The sequence below is a fragment of the Anser brachyrhynchus genome, assembly GCF_964034855.1.
Source record: "Anser brachyrhynchus genome assembly, chromosome: 13".
In the NCBI taxonomy this organism is placed as follows: domain Eukaryota; kingdom Metazoa; phylum Chordata; class Aves; order Anseriformes; family Anatidae; genus Anser; species Anser brachyrhynchus.
Window position 1 is genome coordinate 819,788 of NC_137708.1, and position 20,813 is coordinate 840,600.

The following is a 20,813-nucleotide window of genomic DNA, read 5'->3' on the forward strand; positions in this document are numbered from 1 at the left end:
AGACCTGCGCTTGTCCCTGCCCAGACACAAAGGCAAGAAGTGAGCCGCCAGATCCCCCGCACCCGCTTCCCCTTGTGCCTGGATGTGCTGCTCTCAGGGCCGCTCCGGGCAGCACTTGACCTGCTCCGGTCAGGAGCCCGAGGATGCGGGTACCGCGGGTGCTGCATCCCCGAGCTGGGCTGGGTGTGTGCTTTGTCCATCTGCGCTCCTGCCCTTCAGAAAATGTGAGGCAATCCCAGGGAGCTCAGCCCTTTCAGCTTGGTTTGCTGTTTTCAAGTTACTTGCTTTGCTGCTGCTTTTGTGTGTCCCCTGTAGCCGGGAAGCCTTTCTCTGAGGATGCCATCTTCCACTTGCAAAGAGAACTGCTGCTTCCTGGGCTGCTCCGGAGTCCGCAGCAGGATCTTGCAGTGACCTGAAAAAGCACGGCCAGGCACAGCTTTTCCTCTCCTTTTGGAGCAGCCCACGGCAGCCCCCAGCCTCAGCCCGGCAGCCTCGGTGCCCCTCGTGGCCAGGAGCGGCCCCGGGCGCTGCGGGCAGGTGGGCACGGGGACGGGGGGAGGAGGGTGCTGCCGGCCTGACAGAGAATCGAGAGAACACTCTCAAGGCTGGGCAGCCTAAAATTAGACCTGGCATCCGTGTTTTGGTTCGCAGGCAGGCTTAAAAGAAAATGACTCCTGGCTGCTTTTGTTGTCCGCCTGCTTGGGAGAGTGCCGCAGAGGCGAAGCAGGTAGCGTGCTTCGCTCGTGCCTGGTGGCACAGGAGCCTCGCTGCCCTACAGCGCTGCCGCTCAGCGTGCGCGCGTCGCAGCGGCCCTGTGGGGTGGCTTCACCTCCCGCTCAGCCTGGTGTCGCTTGGAGCAGCTCCCATGGGATCTGTGGGTTTCTCCTGGGGCAGCGTTGCAGAGCCGCTGCCCTTTTCATTTTCCAAGGAATGCCTTCAGCCCCCGGACGCAGCGGGTCCAGCTTTCTGTGGCTCACATCACTAACGGAAACGTGCTGGCGTCTCATCGAGGCTTCCCGGGTCCTGCCGGTGCTGGCGCAGCCGGCCGGTGAGCGAGCAGTTGGGGTGAGCTTGAGCTCTGTGCACGTTCAGCCCCCGGGCTCAACCCCTCCGAGGTGTGAAATCCTCGCAGGGAGCCCGCCGGTGCTTGCAGCTGTGCGCTGCAGACAGGCACGGCCCGTCGGGCAGCCCGGAGCACAGGCAAGGCCACGGAGCACAAAGATGTGGCTAGAAGTGAGCCACTGGCTGCAGGCTGCTGAGGGATCTGCCTCTACGTAGCTGTGCTGGCGGCTGAGATCAGGGCTGAGAGTGCCAAGAAGACCATAGACATGTGGAACCTTCGTTATAATTTGCATGTTTACTCTCTGAGATGACTCAGAGCATGGTCTGCTTTGAGGACATGGGGAGATCGTATTGTTGCATAAGTTGTGAAGTCTTCTCTAGAAAACAAGTGCCTTGCCAGTAGAGTGAAAGAGAAATTCTGCAGATACAGTTCATACCGCATTCCAGACAAAATAAGCTAAACCCTTTCTATGCCCCTGCAGCTGTATCTGTGCAAAGGTTTGGTCTTGGCATAAACATGCCTAAAAATAAGACGATTGTGCCAGTGAGCTGCACCACGGCTGATGTTCCCACCGTAGAGCAGGCGGCTGCAGGCAGGGCAGCCCCCTCCTGCGTGTGGCTGCCGGCAGCGGGGCAAGTGCCACCCCCAGGGACCCCCGTGGGGCTCCCGCTGCCCGCATCTCACCTCCTCGAGGGGCGACGCTGCGGGGCCAGGGCCAGGCAGTGCCCTGAGCTGGGTTGTGCTGTTTCTTCTCCCCCTTCTGTACCCAGGGCTGGTGTGCTTTCCCGGGGCAGGAGGAGGGTGCTGTCACCTCAGGGAGCACGGGTGCGAGCGGCAGCCCTCGGGGGGGCAGTCATGCTGCCCTGCTGCTTCGCTGCCCGTGCTAGCAGGTCCTGCTCGCCTGGTGTGCCTGCCGGGTCAGCTGCCTCGGCTTTAAATGCTATTTGTGATCTGTTTTTTCCATGCTGGTTTCCTCCATCATCTGCCATCCGCCCATTTTCAACTCATGCTTCACCCAATAGAGAAACAAAAATGCAGAATTTGTGGCGCTGGTTTCCTTAGCAATAATTTCACTGCCGAATGAAGTGGGGAAAATACTGTGTGTTTTCAATACCCAAGCCTGGAAGTGAATCCTGACATCCCTCAGCAGCCAGGCTCGGAGCCTTCCTGCGGTGGGAGTTGTACTTGTTGTCCGAGGTCTGAACTCGCTGTAGAGGGCTCGGTTCTGCAGCCCCTGCATGCACGGAACCGTTCTGCAGGGTGATAACCAGGGAGTGGGATTATCGATACAAATTTCCACCAATTCCCACAGGAAGAGCGGCAGATACCGTCTCCACCTGCAGAGCTGATAGAACGGTTTATCTTCCTTAAACTGCAGGGTAAGAGGAATGCTGTTAAGCCCATGCTGCACGTGGGGCAAGGTGTGGAGCCTTATTCCTACTTTCTCATTACAAAAGAATGTGGAAGGAAACCTATGTTTACTAGAATCTATTCAACTCACAGAAGGTCAATAAAATATAATGGTAGGTGGTGCACTGCTGTTGCTGAAGTCTCGGACGAGGCCAGATTCCCAGGAGAAGTCAGCATCAGGTGTTCATTGCGTTGCTAAACCAGCTCCTGACAGTAGTCGAGTGGTCACAGAAAATCCAATTTATTCAGCCAAGTCAGTTCAAAGGCTGGTCATTCAAAGCTGAGACCTACTCGGAGTTGAAAAAGACGGAAAACCCGGGAGGCTTTCTTCCAACCTGTGTAAAGAATGAAGCATGAAACAGTGCTATGTTTTGGCTATTAAATCTTGGAGAACCTTAGAAAAAGACGAGTCAGTGCAGTTCACAGTTTACAAATAAGTCTTACTTGGCTTCAGCAGTCAGTTAATTTGAAATACAGTGTGTTCTGACAAAATTAGTTCTGACTTACTGGAGGAACAATTTAAAATCTTCACATTTCTTTTAATTTTATAGACACATTTGAATGCAACTTGACACATATCACAATTAAAACATTTATCCAGCTTTAATAAATAAGAAATGTGCCATACACCATTTTCCAAGTTACAGAATGGGAAATCAAAAGTCGTGTCATTACTTCAAATTATATATACATATTTGCTAAACAGGAGGTGGATCTTTTTAACGAAAACAGCTGCCACATCCTCTGTGGAGACATCAGTACGGCTCTGTTTAAAGAGAACACATTCAACGCATTGCAAAATGAAAATATGAACGTAGGGAACACTGCTGAATGCATTCCTAGGGAAAATCATTCCAAAAAATTAAAATCAGGTATTTAAGTAGAGGGCTCCTTGTTGCATTTGAAGTTCTGTATAGCCCTGATTTAAGCCAGTCCACCTCGGTTTTCTTTCCACGGTACCTTACTGGCTTTTCCCGTTGGCCCGAGGCCTTGGCAGGAGCACGGAGCGAGCCCTGCTCCCGTACCTGCCCTCCTCCAGAGCGCAGACACGCTCCCACGACCCCACCGCCCACGTAAGCCCGGGGGGGGCTCTCTTGGACCGTGCTTGGTGGTTTGGCGGCCACCTCTTGGGCACTGGGCGGCCTGGGCTGTGCTGTGCGTGGGCTGGATGCGGCCGTGGGCACGCTGCGCTCCCCTGGGTGCAGCCAGGAGGCGAGGGGAGAGCTCCCGCCCTGCCCGGGGGGGCTCAGGCTGCCGCTGACGTGCTTCTGTCTAAAGCCAGCCTGGGCGGCGGGGCCCACAGTGCTCCTGCACTGCAGGGAGAGGTGTCAGCAGGCTGGAGGGGGCACTCTCCTTGCCCGAGCACAAAGGTGAGCAGGGTGTCTGACTGCGGCACTCACAGCGGTCTTCCAGCCTTGCCAGCGCTGCTGAGTGTCGTATCATGTCTCTGTCAAGCAGGTGTTGTTTTCAGTTTGAGACATGATAGGCCTTTGTGGATTGGCCGTGGGATTTGTGGAGATACCTTGGGGACCAAGTGGCCGGTTCACGTCAGGCAGCCTCGCTGCACCCAGGACGCCAACTGCGTCTGCTCGCGCTCCCTTGCCGGCTGGCCTCTTCGCCGGCCTGGAGGCCCTGCCAGGCCCGCCCGGTGCTGACACCTCGAGCTGGGTGCTCGGCAGGCTGCTGCGAGCTCCTCTCCAGAGCAGCTCATGCTGCGGGAACTCATCCGGGAGATATTTTTGGTGCGGCAGCAAGGCTTGTGCTCAGTTACAGCAAAGAGGGGAGATCCTTGCCGGTCACAGCACAGCGGGGTTCTGCTGGGCAGGACACCGCAGGGAAAGCAGAAGTGCACAGAAGTGTGAGCGGCCGGGGCTTGGCGCTTCTTGCCCTGCGGCTGGCAAATGTGCACGCCTCGTGCTGCCGCCTGCCCTCCTCCTGCTCAGCGGCCGGGGCGGGTGCGCTCCTTGGCTCTGCTGGGGCTGGGGGTGCTCTGCCAAACACATCCCTTCTGCTGCGGGGAGCAGCGCGCTGCTGGCCCCTCTGCCACCGCGCACAGCGTCACCAAAACACGCAGCGTGCTTCTCGCTGCACATTGCGTGTGCGCAGCTCACCCCCAGGAGGTGTGTGCCCCCCCTCCCATTTTTCCTGCACTTGTATTAATCTGTGAGATTAATACATTAATTCTGCCAAGGAATGCACATCACCTGCTGCTGTGTTTGATAAGTTCACTGAACCTCGGTGTTGAAGAGGGAAGGCTTAATGTCCTCCTAGAAAAGCTGAGTGTTAGTCCGTGGTACTACGAGCCCACAGTGCCTTGCCAAGCAAAATAACAGTCAGGATGCTTCCTAGGGGATTTTCAAGCCGGTACTCCCTGTGGCAAGAGGGCAGTGTCTCTCTGAGGATGAAACGTATGGATCGGCACTATCTCGTTATTTGTGATTTTCTGTATTGCTGCATTTTCTTTTTGTTGGCAGAGGAGATGGATTTGATAACTGAAGATTACGGTGTGGGTTCAACTAACTTAAAAATATTATGCAGGACAGACAGTTTCCTTGGGAAGTAAGTAGGGCTCTGTGTGCACCAAAGAAACCAAGGTCTTGTCCTTGGAGATTCCAGGTGACTCTGCAGTCACTGGGATGATATGGTGTACGGCTCTGACGACCTCAGGGCTGCTAGTCAGGGCTGAAGCATGCTCGCACTGCTCCTTTTTCACTTTTTGTCCCGTTCGTGTTAGTAGTCAGGTGAGTTCTCATCTTTAACTTTGCAATAGGTTTATGCCTGTCTGTTTTAGTAGATCCCTCCTCTGCCTGGTGAAATCAAGTGTTTCATCTTCTCCTTCTATGAGCTGATTTATTTAACTTGCTCCCTGAGCTCACTGGATAGAGATGGGGCTGTGAAGCAGAAGTGTTGCTCTCAGTGCTATGCCCAAGACGCAGATGTCTGCCACCCGTGCGATATGAAGGCTGCAGAGGGGTTTTGCCCAGGCTTTGTCGTTCAGGTAGAGGGTACCTGCCTCCTTTCACCTTTTTAATGTCATTTTCCATTTTCTGCTTCTTTCTGAGGGATGCCCAAAAGGTGAGAGCCAGTGGTTGTAGCTAAGGTCAGGAGCTTCCCCAGTCGTCTGGGTTATAGAGTGAACCCCGTCCGTATCCATCAGTAGGTGTGGGATAGTTCAGTTGGTCTAGGTGGCTTTTTGGTGTGCCAATGCAAAGGCAGTCCCGCACAGCAAATGGCAGGTGTTTTCTGTGCAAATGAAAACACAATGAAAAAGAGCTGTGGTCTTGTCTGGGCCTTATTCCAGTAGGGGTAGGGTTTCAGAGGCGGATAGGACCCAATGTGTGAACAATAAACAGTCCAAATCAGTAAATAAGGCATGTGAAGTTAAAAAAATAATAGTGGTTTAGGAGATTTGTGAATGGATTTGTGCAGCTGGCCTCTTTAAAGTTATTTTTCTCAGCAGAGCCGGGAGGCAGCCTCGACCAAGCTACCTGTGTACTGCCATCTCCGCCAGCCCCACGCGGTGCTGCGAGGAGCGATTGCTTGCAGGACCTTCTCTTGGAGGTGTGCTGGTTCTGCCTGCCCTCTCACTGCCAGGGGTGTTTGGAAAACCCATTGTCATCTGCTAATGCTTATTTAAATCAAAATGAAGATCAAGTTCCCATATGTGTTTACCCGGACGTGTCCTGTTGTTCATGCTGTGCACAATGCTCTGCTGTCTCAGAGATGCTATCTTGCCTCTCCGCCTCCAGTAGTTATACATGAAAACAAGGCATGGTCAGTTTAGAAACATATTCAAGGCTATTTAGAAAGAGGGAAATAAATTCAGTGTACAAGGCTGCATGTTTTTAGATTAAACGGCTCACAGCATTTTAAAAGTGAGATGCTTTCTAGGCAGACCTTGTTATCAGAATCAGCACAGCTTGGTGGCGATGCATTAAAGATTCAGTGCAGCTCTGGCTGGAGCCAGCAGCAGTGAGAGGGGAATGTGCAAAATGACGTAAGGCTCATGCCTGAAATGTACGATTGTGCTCTTAGCTAAACGCTGTTCTTGCACACAGATGTGATTCATAGATCTTTGTCCAGGCATGAGCTGCCTAACTCCATTGACAGGAAGCCAGTTATTTTAAATATTTTGTTTGAAAATATCATGTACGGAAGATGCCATTTTAAAAGCAGCATTTACTACTGATAACATCACCATATGTCTGTCAGACATGACATTAGTTGAAATGGCTGGGAAAAATTCTGAGTCATACAAGTCTGTGTGCAAATGCACCTTCAGTTCACAGCTTGGTGTCCTCATGAGCATTTTTGCCAGACTGATTTTTAGGTACAGCACTGTAAAGGTGCAGAGCCACCAGCTGCTCTCCCCAGAGGGCAAGGTGCATGGCCTGAAGAGCGTTCTGCTTGAGGGATTCGCTGCAGAAGGATGGTCGTGGTGCTTGGCTGGGGTGCACGGCAGCAGCTGGGACTGGGCAGGCCAGACCTGTTTAGGGGTTTTCCACTGGCCACCCCAGCTGGGTCCCAGTGCTTGCAAATCCAGCACCTCATGCTTTAGTAGACTTGTTTCTGCACAGTGCAGTTAAATCCCGGAACAAGTCCCAAGCCTACTGTTGCAAACAGTTAAAACTGTGCTGTTCAAGGAACGAGCTGATGCAATGGTGAGATTTTGCCAACCGTCAAAGCACAGCCGTGTGAAAAACAATGCTGTAACTCATCATTTCAGTCTGGTGGGTAGTTCAGCTGCAACTGTGAGAGCAATTTTAGCATGGGAAATTTAGTCAAATGTAAGAGTGAAGTGGGTGGAAATTGTGTTTATTCAGTTATGTCAGACTGAGGGAAAACGGAGTATAACCAATATGCATGGTGTTACATTAGCATGGTGAATTGCTTAACTAATTAATCTTTTCAGAGCAGGTAGGAATAGACTGCAGAAGCCATGCCAATAAAGGAGCAATCATACTTCTTCTGGGCTGTCCCGAGAGTCCGAAGCTCTGGGCACTGGGAGGAAAGGGCAGCTCTCCCTCGGTTCCTGCTGGGTTGAACGCGCCTTGTATGGCTGAGATGGAGACTTTTTTGGGGAGTTATGAGAAGTGGTTGACTTCTGTCTTATCCACAACTGCCCTTGGTTTCCTGGGTGTGTTGTGAAATTGAGGCTGTTAGGTGAAATTAACTATTGACAAGCAAATGCTTGCTTTGCAGAGTTATAATTGCTATTCTACAGAAATATTTGCATGTGGCTTGAGCTCAACAGACCCTGTTCATTTCCTTAAAGAACCCTCCTGAAATGACAGTAAAATTCTCCCTGTAACAGTAAGAGAGATAGCGAGGTTGTTTTGATTCTCCTCTGAAAAATGCTGGGTTCCTTTGTGAGCAGCTCTGACCTTGGCCTTCAAGTGGTGAACGGGGCTGGAATCTCAGCCCGACGTCACTGCTGCAAGTTGTGTCTGCGTGCGCGCTGCTATCTCCCTTCTTTGGGTTTCTGAGGCAGCGTGACACTTGCCATATATCGTGCAAACTACATTTCTGTGTTTTGGAGCCCTCCACCACGCTCTCAGTACTTACTTTCATCAGACCTCAGTATTTCTGTAGCTCTGTGGGGTGGGTGAACTCCAGCAGGTGCTGGCAGGAAGCGCTCCGAGGTTCACCCGGTGAGCGCCCTGCCTCGCAGCCCTTCCTCCGCCTTGCTCCGAGCTGCAGGCTCTGCTGGCAGCTCAGCACCCTGCGCGAGGCAAGGTGCAGGGACTCTGCCCATAAATCCTCCGCTGCGGCCATCGTGCTGGCTCAGAACGGTGTCACTACGGACGTATTTTGAGAACTCCCTTAAAAGGTCTCTTGGAAACTGATTGGAAAATAGATCGTTAAAGGTGCCGTTGTCACGGCTCCGGCTCTCTTACCCACCTTTTATCTTACGTTTTTCTTACTATTTTCTCTCTAAAGATGGAAAAGAAAAGGCAAATTGGCATCTTTTTAAAACCCAGAACATTCCCAGGCAAATCCTTTCAAGCTGGCGGGCAGTGACTGCTCACCACACAGGCGCAGGAGCGTGTTAGAGGTTGCGTTGCTCCTGCAGGCTCCAGGCTCGCAGTTCAGCTCTGTTGTCTTCTCCGAAGAGCAGCTGTTGCAACATCAATCTTCAGACATGATGGGCACTGGAGGCTAGATGCTTCTCTGGTGTAAATCCCCTTAAGGCAGCAGCGTTATGCTGGGGATGAGCTTGTCTCACAGCCAGGATTAACCTTTAATGTATGCCAGTCCCTTCTAATTTCCATCTCTAAGAGGGCAAGTAAGAATGTGACTGGCCGAGCACTTCAGGACACAAGTGCTCGCACAGAAAGCTGAGCGCCTGTTGGACGCTCTGCTCAACGGCTTTCGTGGGTAGGTGGACGTGTATAGATGCACTAGATACCTGCGTGCATGAAGGTGTATCGGTACTTGCACAACTTTTAGCAGGGAGAACTAGCTATTTAAAAATGTGTTGTGTCAGTCCCATGGTACTCAAGCCTTAATTGCTAACCTACTTTGCAGCTTGAAATAATTAAGCCTCAAAAATACTCCAAGGTCTTTTTAGGTTCCTCCTTCTTTCATCACAACAGCTGCTCCTGTGAGAGTCCCTTTTGCTTATTTCCCATCTGAAGCACACAGTACAAATAACAGAGAAGGCCTTATGGAAAACAGATCATTAAATGAGATTAAAACTGCTGGAACCTAAAAAGATGTGGGATGAGTAGGACGTTCTTAGCAAAGCTTTCGTTTCATCCTGTTGGTTATTTCTTAGTAGCGTTTGCGGTAGCACCTAAAACTGCACACCAAGGCTCTGTTGGGTAGGATCCCTGCGTAGCTGCGGGGCGGAACGAAGCGGGTTTGGGGTCCTTGCCATGCACAGGGCGGTGGGATCGTGCTGGGAGGGCAGGCAGACAGACAAGACAGGAGATGGTTGTTGCATCGGGACTTGCCTAAACCATGGCTGGTATGTTGTAGCCAACTGTATGTAGAGGGGAGGAGGCCTGATGGCGGCCGGCAGCTCCCTCCCGAGGGGAGCGGAGGGGCAGGCGCTGAGCTCTGCTCTCTGGGGACAGCGACAGGACCCGAGGGAACGGCATGGAGCTGGGACAGGGGAGGGTCAGGCTGGGGGTTAGGGAAAGGTTCTGCACCCAGAGGTGGTCGGGCACTGGGACAGGCTGCCCAGGGCAGTGGGCACGGCACCGAGCTGCCGGAGTTCCAGGAGCATTTGGACAACGCTCTCAGACACAGGGTCTAGTTTTGGGGTGGTGCTGTGTGGAGCCAGGAGTTGGACTCGATGGGGCTTGTAGGTCCCTTCCAGCTTGGGATATTCTGTGATCCTGTGATTCTGTGATTCTGTGATCTCCTCTATTTAATTAGTAATTCAAGAAAAGCCTTGGAAATTGAGATTGTCAGGGAAGGATAGTTTAGTAGCATCTACAGATGAGTCACCGATTCTGATTGTTGCTGCTAAAAAGATGAAAAATCACTCAAAATGTTTCTTGCCTTAAGAACAGAGGATAAAATTGCTGTTCAGTTATTAACCTACAATCTAGGTAGGATCTGCATAGCTCTCATATGAGGAATATAAGATAGCAGCATTTTTGAAGGACACAAATGACAACAAGATCAGAGGACAGAGAAGAGCTTTGGTTTTGATCTCACCAAATAATTGTACCATTTCATACTTTACTTTTTAGATGAGGGGTTCATTAAAGACAGACATACTTCAACAAACATGGCCCTTATGTATGTGAAAGGCAAACCGCACTGGTACTACACTAATAGAGCTAGGTTTTTGCTTGAAATTAAAGATCCCAATTATTTGTTTGTGTAATAATAGCACCAGTCCCTTGAGATCTGTCTGCATTCTCAAGTATTTTTCAGCTTGTGGTATAATTTAAACCAATCAAAATCTTCACCTGCTCCTGAGGACATGCTTTTTTTCTCATTTGCAGCCTCTCTCTCCTCAGTCTCATTCGTGTCTCTTTGGAGGCTGAACAAAAGAGAATGGATATTCTGAACCAGTGAAGCTGCTCTTATTGCCAGGATTAAAATATCTAAACAAAAGATTATAACCAGGCAGCTGCTCTTAGCGAGTGTGTCGTTGTCCCTGTCACAGTTCTCCTCAAGGGTTATTGATCCTTCAGCTCTACCGCTCCAAGTAGCTTCACTAACGCGTCTGGGACTGCTGCGTGTGAGCGCAGGTTGCAAAATCTCCCCGTGTTTGGGAACACCGTGACCTGTGAGGCTGGCCCAGGGGAAGGTGTGCAACGGCTTTGCCTCCCGGTGCCTGCCTCGGAGGCAAGGTGAGCAGCGGGTAGTAGTGCAGCCAACTGCGAATGACTGAGGAGATGCAAATTCAAGTGGAAAAACTGGTGATTAGGGCAGACAAATAACACTGACCTTTCTTTTGTCTGGCCAGCCGCTTTTTCTGTATGTCGGATGTCCCCTGGCCTGAGTCACATACAGAAAGGGAGAGCTGCCTGCAGAGCTCGGGGACGGGGGGCTGCCGGCCGGGACAGCATTCCCCTGCCCCGGGATCTCTGCTGGTGCTGAGCCCCTCGTTCCAAGAGTTGCAAGAATTTTCAGAAGATTCATGATACGAGTTCAGGCTGACATCTCTCAGAGGCCTGTCTTCTCTTTCACTGGATTTTGGTTTCATCTGTTGTTCGTTCATCCGAATGGGACGTTTCCGAGTATAAAGGTCTTTCACAAGAAGTCCCGGCACTGTCACATCCACTCTTAATACAGTTTCTGGGATCTTGTCTTGCAGGCATTCAAACTACACCAGAAACCAAAAGCAGAGATATTTTTGACCGGAAAATTGCTGTGACCTACTGATGATTAGAAGTTAATTGCCTAGCCCGGTGTTTTTACACAAAGTCAGTTTTAGTAAATAACTTAAAACATTATTGCTTCCAACACTGCCTAGACGCGCCGTGACTTGTAATTCCTATAAGCACCTCTCCTGTCACCGTGCCTTTCGAAAAGCAGCTCCCCGTTATATCTGATGGAGCAGCTGTGTGGCAATGCACCCCGAGTGCCACAAGGGAGGTGGCAGGCTCGGGACCAGCTGTCTGCAAGAGGCTTCGGGCGTGCAGGTGCATAAGGGAGACGTGACAGCTAGGTGGCCAGGTAGGAAGGGGTCACTCGGGGTGTCCCCGAGTTGCTGTGAGCGCAGCCGGTTGTCCCCTTTCTCAGGCCTCTCAGTCCTGGCCTTCTGTTGGGATCTGCTTGGGAAGGACAAGGGCTGCAGGAGGCTCTGTGGGCTTCCCCCGCAGAACCTGGAAGAGCTTATGTCAAACCTGGGGGTAAGGGAAAGCAGCAACAGGCAAAGAGGACCCCAGGCCTCTCTGTGCACTGCGAAAAGCTGGTTTCCATCCCCATCCTTGTTTCCCACAATGCAGAATTACAACCCCAAATGGATCTTTCAGACTACGGAGCTGGTCAGTGGAAAATGTGACGCTAAATAATCCACACTGACCCACTTCCAGCATGTAATCATAATGATTACATGTCAAACCCTGTACATTTTATTTTTTTGGATCTGAGTGTATTTTTTTTTTTTTTTTGGCATCTATTGGCCAGCTGGGCAGTGCTGTGCTCTGGCCACAGGGCCATTGCAGGGCCAGGACCCCAGTGATGATATTCCCAATGCGCTGCATGTAACTGGGGGAAGCAGAGGCACAGTACCTTTAGTCATGGCATGGGTATAAAGAGGAGTTTGCTGGGACACTTTCAGAGCAAATGCCTAATGTTTTCACCAGAGGCTTCTGACTGTGTTTAGTAGTCACATGGATGAGGAAGGCATCCTGGAAAAAAAGTTCAGTCCAGCCATTGCTGGGGATTCAAAGAGGGAATGGGTAGGAATTTTGCAAGAAGAGAAGAGTAGCATTTAAGTCTGATAGGTCTGTAAAAAATAATTTGTTTAAACTAAAAATCAAAAGGATAAATTCATCTGTGGTGATGTGACAACAATGACCCTAATGGTGTTGGATCAAGTAGCCTAATGAACGTGCAAAGCCCTTCTTTGATGTATAAGCCTTATTATAGAAGTCAAACTTACATGAACACTGCAACAGCCACTTCTAGTCATCTTCCCTTTCTGGGCTGTGCTGTCACCGTGCCTGTACTTTGCCACGTGTTGTCACATGTGGTACTTGGGGATGATGGCAGGAGAGGCACTCCCGAGTGGTCTTCCTGTGTGTTCAGAGGTAGACCCGCCTTAGCACTTTTCTGCCTTCTTTCTGATCAGTCCTTGCTTGTCATGGCATGGAAATTTGGGGGTTTGCCATCAACATTCTGCAAAGTGTCATCCACTGTGCTCACCAATAGCTTGTCCTGACTTCATTTGCTGACCCCTTCCCTTGTCCTGTTTCTCTTTACTCTGCAGGTTGGAGACTGGCCGCGAACATGTCTTGCCCATTGACTATTACTTTCCACCTCAGAAGACTTGCCTGATCTGCGGCGATGAAGCGTCGGGGTGCCACTATGGAGCCCTCACGTGCGGGAGCTGCAAGGTGTTCTTCAAACGGGCGGCTGAAGGTAACGCACAGAGAGAGGAGGGACAGTCACTCCCACCTCCAGGTTCTGGGTTTCTCCACCAAAGTGGCTGAAGAGCCAAAGACTCCGGAGTTCTCTTATCAGCAGTGAAGTCATTAACACAGGGGTGCTGGAAGCATTTGCAGCAGCCTTGCTTGATTTGGGGAATCTGCTAAGCAAAGGGGACAGAGAGAAGAGCACTGGTGACAAAGTGTGGTGGATTTCTAAGATCTCTTAAATTTAGGAGGAACTTAAACAGAAGGGAGAACGTTCAAAGATAAATTGATTTCTTTGTAAATCCACTTTACATTTTGCCAAAACACAATCCTTTTCAATTCTTGGTTATCACAGTGACCTGGTTAGACCTCGGAGAAGTCAGTTCCTGCTTCTCTTTTCTTCTTGACCCTCAGGGTTGCTGTAAGGTCCCATCAGCCCTCCTGCAGTCTCAGCCCCACAGGTCCATGTTTAGGGGATGCTTTTCCTCTCTCGCATCCCTTTCAGAGGGTCACTTACCTCAGTACCTGCAGAGCAGCAGTACTTCTTGTACAGCAGAGCCGTCTGTCCATCAAGACCCGTGCTCTGACCTTGGTGTCTGTGATCCTTCTCCCCAGGGCTTGTGGAAGGAACTTTTCCTTCATGGCCTGCTCTGTAGGGCCAGGTTCTTCAGAGATAAGTGTGAACCCAGATGTCCGCTCTCAACATCAGGGTCTTTGCACTCTTTCCTTGGTAATTAGCACATAGAAGGACCTCATCCATCTGCTTCCCGGGGCAGGTGGGTCTGCAATGTCTGGTTTCTAACTGCAGTTAAGAGTCACGATTCCTCGGCAGCACAGTGAGGCTGTTCATTGTGGAACTGTCCGGCTCAGAATGCCCCTGACTTGTTTTCTGGAGCGATGAGCCCAAGTCACAATTCCCCCTCACATTAACGTCTGTCACCCAGTGGCCACACACGGCCGGGCTCTGCCTTGCAGGCTGCGGTCTCCCTGGCAGAGGGCAGCAGCGTGGCTCCAGCTCCTGGCCAGCGCTGTGCATCGGTGCTTGGCTTGGCCTTGTCCTGGCGTGAGCCTTCCCTCCTGCATCCTGTGTCACGGTCTGAGGAGAGGAGGGCCCAAACTGGTGGATGCTCACTGGTCTATCTGAGCTTCTAAATTAACTCCAGCATTATCCTGTATGTTTTTGGAGTCTCATTTTCCTTCTTCCGTCACTCATGCCAGGAGTGACTCCTTTCAACTTGCCAGCACTAGTTCAGAGAAGAATCAGGGCTGTGCTACAGAGGACAACAACATCCTGTTGCTGTAATAGGACACTCAAATAATATTAATAAATAATGTTTGGCATGTTTTCCCAAGTAAATCATTTATAAGCCTGCTTCTGCTATACACCGATTCTGTGTAAGGCCAAATGAATTGGCTGTGCAGCCAGAGTAAATAACAGATGCCTGTTTAAGTCAGCAAGTTATTGTTGATTTATAGTAAGTGGAGTCTTGGCTGTCTGACAGATAAATTGTTGGTGAAATAGTACATGTCATCTAACGAGTGCCAGAGCATTCCTCTTAACATCGGGGTAGACTCCATCGTGTGCAGTGGGAGTCCTGCAGATGAGGGATGTGAGTTGCCTGGTGTGGGGAGGAGGATGGAGAAAGAGGGAGAAAAAGAGGTAGCAGCCTGCGCTATTCGCACTGTTCTTAAGGCATACGTTGTGTTGTCATTCCCTCTCTTGGTTGTGTCGCATTATGAATTTTAACAGTATTTACACCTCTTCTTACTTTCTAAGCTTCGAGGTGTTGCAGAGGGTTAGAAGTGTTTGGTTGCCTGGGGTCTGGTAGCAGTTCTGCCGAGGCGTGATCCTGCCCACAGCAGCCCTTCGCCTGTCCCTGGATGAGACCGTGCGGCAAATGTGCCCGCAGTGAGGAGTGGGGAGGGAGCTGCCTCCTGCTGGAAATGCTCTCGGCAGCTCTGTCTGGTTTTCCTTTGAGCAGATAAAAATGTAAATTAAATCCTTTTGCAGTTCCAAATACCACTTTGTTGTATTTCGTGGGGCAGGCTTTGTTTGACAGACTGATAGTGCGTGCATAGTTGGGAGCTGTTTGCTGGCTTTCCGTCAGAAAGCTTCCTGCGCTGAGCATCCAGGTGCTGAAATACATTTCCTCCTGGTCCAGTGCTGCGTCAGGCAGCGGTGCCTCTGCATGTCTGTGAGCAGAGGTTTGCTGGTTTCAAAGAGACTTCCTTCCGTTCCTTCTGAAAGGATTTTTGTTTGTTTTTCTTTTGCATGCCTGGGAGGTATTTCTGCATGGAATAAAATCCCTGTTATGGGCTTTTTTTTTCTTTTGGTGATGGCAAGTAAGAGGTGCCCCCTTCGCAAACAGGAGGGCAGGCGGCTGGCACTGGTGGGACTTGGGCAGCGCGGGGGAAGCGAAGCTGCGGCCACGGGTACTGGCACCACGCCGCCAGGCTTGGTCTGCAGGCGGCGGAGGGAAGCGCGGCTGCAACCTCGGTAAATGGCAAGAGACAAATTAAAAAACCGGGTGGCTGGGAAAGAGGGAGGAGCTGGCGGCTTGAAAAGCCAGGAGGCTGTGGCTTCCAGCTCTTGTAGACAACAGGATTCAGTCCTGGGGGGCTGCAGCTTTCCACCAAATCTGCAGGTTTGCTTCTGTTTGCCTGTCTTCCCTGCTTCCTTCACTGTGTCCTTCATGAAATTTCCAAGTTCAGAAATGACTTAGGGGGGTGTTATGCAGAAATTAATGGGAGGCAGTTTCTCTGGATTTAACCTAGTGATGGGGTGGAAGCAGAAGCAGAACTTTTCACAGTTTTGTGCACAGCAGTCTTCAGCAAGAAAATGTAATGTAAATGCATGTCGTGTATTGAATAATTAGATCTAGTGAGTGTGGGATTTCATCTTATGTTACCCTGAGGTACATGGATAGCATCTTTATTTTGCGGAATAAACAATAAATCAGACTTGTTTATAAATATTGAATGTAGCTGGTGATTTTCCAGCGAGACATTTCCTTCTTAAAGTTGAGGAGTAATTTTGAAAGCTGATATTTCAGTATGTTCTTGTGTTTTAAAGTCCATAAAACATATCTTTGAAAACCTTAGGGCACTTTGGAGACATTTTGCAACAGCAGATTGCAAAGCTTACCCAGTGAGAAAAGACATCCTTCTTCTGCCTTTGTTTCCTCCCTGTTGCTGCTATCAGCGGCTTTGGAAAGGTCGGAGAAGCATGTACTGTGAGCTGAAGAGCAGCACAAACAGATCACCTCAAAGGGAATGGAGAATAACTAGACACGTAGTTTTTTGTTTTATCATATTCTTTGCTTGATACACTATTGTACTTATTTGGTAATAATTCTGGGATATTTAAAAAGGTTTTATAGACATACACTGACTTGAGAAGAATCAGAAAGTGATAAAAAATTAAAATGAAAAGTTTTAACATTGACTCCTCTTCCATTTTGAAACATACTGAGGGATTCATGTAGTCTTCAGTAGGGCAGATGACTCCTGCTTTGACAAAATGTTTGATAGATTTTTTAATTTTATTTTTATTTTTTCCTGCTCAAGCCCAACAAGTTCTTCCAGAATGATTCTGGAAGAGTTCATAGAAAAGACGTGAATATTTTCCTGATCTGCTAATGTCAGCTGTTTCATTACCCAAGCTGTCCAGGTTAAGTATAGGCAAGCTCTAAAACCCATCGTGCAGATTCTCCAGCTCTGATGTGGACTTGTTCACTTGCAAGGCTGACAGCCTCATTTTTGTAATCAGAACTGGCATTTGCCTGTCCCTCCCTGTCACCCCACCTTGGTGTCCAGGTGCTGAGGAACCCACAAGGGCTGGACTCAGTGTGCCAGCAAGCTCTGCTGCACCTCTGCTGCTAGGGGCATTTACAGCCTACGAAAGAGGACTTCTCTTCTTTCCTCCTTCTCCTACAAAACAAAGATTTGGTGAACAAAAAGTACATCCACCCCTTATAGATGTTAATTTTCCCGACACAAGTATGAAGGACTGCAAGTTAAAGGGAGCTGCTTTCAAAGGCCATTACTATGTTTTAAAATTCTTTCTTCTCCTCCTCCTGGCTGATCTGACAGCATACAAAAGTCCTGGATCTGCAAAAGACTGCAGCACCATCATGTTCCTGCCTCGGTGCTTGGTTTCTCCCTACCCTTTGGGTATTCTTGGCCTCAAAAGTCAGTGGAAAGAGAAAAAGGTGGAATAAGCAGACCTTTGAAATCACAGGTGCTCCTGGCACAGCCTGCCTCCTGCTCTGCCTGCCAGGCGTATTGCTTTTCGCTCCCCTTGCCTTCCGCAGACAAGTTCCCTTTGGCCCCGTGCCGTGGTGCTTCTTTGGGTGCCCAGGGCCACCAGCACCAGCGCTGCTGCGTGTCACGGTTTGGTTTTGTTGCCAGAGAGTCAAACAATTAAACATCATTTAATCCAACAAGAATCCAACATTTCTTGCTGGACTTAAGCGTCTTTAAATATAACTTCTTAACCTTGCACAGTCCTACAGTTGTTTGATTTTAAAGATAGTCACTTAGCCTTGGCTGGCTCCAGCCTTCTTGCTAGATCATCTCCTCAGCTGCTGCCTGCACATATTAGTTTGCCAACACCTGAAGCTTCCATGGTTGTCTCTGGCTGGCTAATGTTTTCACTTGCAGACCACTGTTTTTGGTTCCCTGGAGAGCCTCCCTCTTGCTCTTCCAGCAGCCAGCCTCCCACGCAGAGCCAGCATGCCTTTCTGGCTACCCCAGTCTGCTGGAACTGCTGCCCTGAGAGGCGAGCTGGAGAGTCCATGCTGAAGAATGCACTGTCACAATGGAGACAGACTGGTTTTGTTTTCCTCATTCTTTTGGTAAATATGGGTGATTATCAAGAACACTACTTTGCAAATATCTTTTATTAATAGTGACTTATTATTAGTTCCTGAGAACTTAACAGCTGTGCCGTGTTTGATTATTTTTAACGGGAGCATCAACTAGGAACTCCAGAGTGGTCCCAGTACCAAATCTGCCGGCTCAGCTTGTGCGGTGTTCCAGTTTGTGACAGCAGCTGGTAGCAGAGCTTTCACAGGAAAGCACCAGAAGCCCTGCAATTACACGAGCCCCTGCAGGATTTGTATTCTCAGAAAGCTTGGCCTTTTCCCCAACTATTAGAATTTGATTTATGCAGTGAAATATGAGGACCTCTCATCCAAAAGGTATTTAATGGATTGTCACATTCACAATTGTAAATCTTAGTCCATCTGTTTGTACAGATTATTTTGCTTTCTGGAAGAAAAAGCTACGCTAGGCACAACAATTTCTGTGGCAACAGGCTTTTAGCTAACTCTGGACTGAGCAACACATCTTTATCCATAAATCTTGATTTTTAGTTGAGACCGGAGAATTGCTGTCCTTGTACTTCCTCTGCTCCTGACTTAATTGCAGTCTTAAGGGATGAGCGCAGAAGAACTCGGTGATGGCAGGAGCATCTTTCTGCCTGGCATGAACTTGGAAAAGGAGTGAGCCAGATCCGTGAGGAAGGGTATTACCAGCAAGGGAGGCAGTGGTGCAGCAGTGCATCGTGGTGCAAGGCAGGGAACTACAGCGGTTGGAGAGGGCTGATCTCGTGGGACCAGCTGGCTGGTGGTCTCGTGGACCAGTGGTATCTGGGCTGATCTTCTGGGATTCTTGTGGCTGTTTGATGTAGCAGGAGAGTACCGAGCACCTTTATAACTAATTTCTCACCTACATGTATGCAAACATATCTGGATCATCAGGGAAGGGGAACACTCTTCTTTAGGCATACACCTGAGGTACCATCAGATCAGTAAGTATATCTGAGCCTGACAAGCTGCCAACATCCCCCTTTTACGGAAAATCTGCCTGATTTACTTTGCAAAGAACAGGGCTACTGGGTGTAATATGAGAGTATGGCTGAAGTTTAGAACTGTATATACAGGTTTGCAAGGTGAGAGAGCCTGTGGTTTGCAGTAATACAACGGAGTGTCTCTGTTGTTTGCTGGAAGGAGAAGGAGAAAAAAATCATTCCAGTGTTAAACTTGATAAAACAAAAAGATAGTGCATTTATCTTAAATAAAGAACAGTGGATTGCAAATATTTCAGCTTGTTCTTAAATGAAGAACGTAAAAGATCCTGAAATTAAAAAAAAAAAAAAGTCTTTGTATATTCAAAGCTACTTAGGGTAGCTGAAATCAGTGTGTTCAAACCACGCTGTTGTTCATGGGGCTTTTATGGCACCTTCTCCTTCATACATCTGTGCTGTGCTCAGGTTATGCAGCGGCTCATATCCGTGTCAAATATTGCACAGTCTCAGCTGGAAGGGAAGGGAGAGCGAGGTGTATGCCGGTGCACACAGCAGAGGAGCCCTTGGTGTGGCCGTGTCTCAGTGCAGGCCGAGGGCCAGGAGCCTGCGCGCTGGGGCTGCTCCCTGCGCTCCGGGGAGGGCAGGCAGAGCCCGCGCAGGGCTGGCTCAGGACACTTGGCTTCGCTGGGGGAGCGATACAGCGTGGAGTCTCCCGGGTCATGGATTCATTTCGCAAACTGTAGCCACACTTGGTGTAAAAGCTATCAGGCCTCCAGGATTTTGCAGTAATGTAAAGGAAATCTTTATGTCCGTAGGAATTTGGACAAGATGAGCAAGCAGCTTATTCTCATACTGAGTGGAAGCACATCCATGAATAGTCTTTGTATTGCCATGTGCTTCCCTTTTTGTTAATGACTAACATCTTAAAATAAACAGTGCCAGAGTATGTATGTACAATTAACAGAAAATTGGTCCCTGTCCCAAAGAGTTTATCTTGTGAACCAGGAAGTAAGCCCTCGCTATTTCAGCAAAATCGCTGTACCGTGACCATTGGGCAAGTTACTGACTGGAACTTAAAAGCTTGCATGCATCTGAGCCTGTCGGCAGGTAGTAAAACTGTAGTAGAGATTCTTTTAATGGGCGCGTTTTGGTGTCCTGTGATCTGGGAGCAGCGGCAGGCCCCAAGGACGACGGATCTGGCTGTGTGAGGAGCGGTGGCCGCTGCTGCGGGGCGCCTGGGAAGCAGCCACCCCGTCTGGGAGGGCTGGAGCCCGCTCCCGGGTCCTGCTCCGGTGCCCGGGGCCGGCAGGCAGGGCCCTGGCCACGACGCCCTGGCCACGACGCCCTGCGGGTGGGTGCAGGAGGGCCGGGGCACGGCGGCTGCGATAGAGCAGTGCCTGACCCTGGGGCGTCCTTGTGGGGCACGGGCTGTTTCTGTGCTGCGCTTCCTCGCCTCAGCCCTTTGCAGGAGAGGCTTGACCTTTATAAAGATTTTGAGCTATTATCATTCCAAAAATGCTGTAGTTTAGACTAGGGAGGCGAGATAGGGAGGGAGCAGGAGCCGATGCACAGGCAGAGCAGGACGGCTGTGCGGATGCTCCCAGGGGCAGCCTGGCGCCCCTGGTCAGAGACCGAGCTGGGGCTGTGAGCTGGCCTGGGGGCTCCCTGGAAGTCCCAGCCCCGGACGTGTCACACACATGGGAGTTTTGACGGGCGCTGGGGCATCCTAGTGTTAGACGTTGTCATGAGACAAGAATCCTTCAGGGAATTTGGGGGGGGAAGGAGATCAAAATCAGCTTAAGACTCTCCATGCCAACGCCTCAGAAAGTAGAGCATCCATTCTTGTTTGACCTATGCACATAAAGAGGTCGAGTGGGAAGAGGATGACCTCAGCACCTGTTTCCCATAGCTCAAAAATAACTCCAAGTAACCCACTTTCAGCTGAAGTTGCGTATTACTCATCCTCCTCAATGAACTGCTGAAAGGG

The 20,813-nt window shown here is 50.0% G+C and overlaps 1 protein-coding gene across 1 annotated transcript in view; it reads left to right on the plus strand.

Annotated features, from left to right (window-relative positions):
• The window catches only part of AR (androgen receptor), a 61,771-nt gene that overhangs the window by 15,591 nt on the left and 25,367 nt on the right, over positions 1-20,813 (plus strand). Inside the window, exon 2 of the mRNA XM_080553347.1 lies at positions 12,873-13,024. Within this exon, the coding sequence (XP_080409473.1) occupies positions 12,873-13,024 (152 nt within the window). The remainder of the gene's footprint in view (positions 1-12,872; positions 13,025-20,813) is intronic.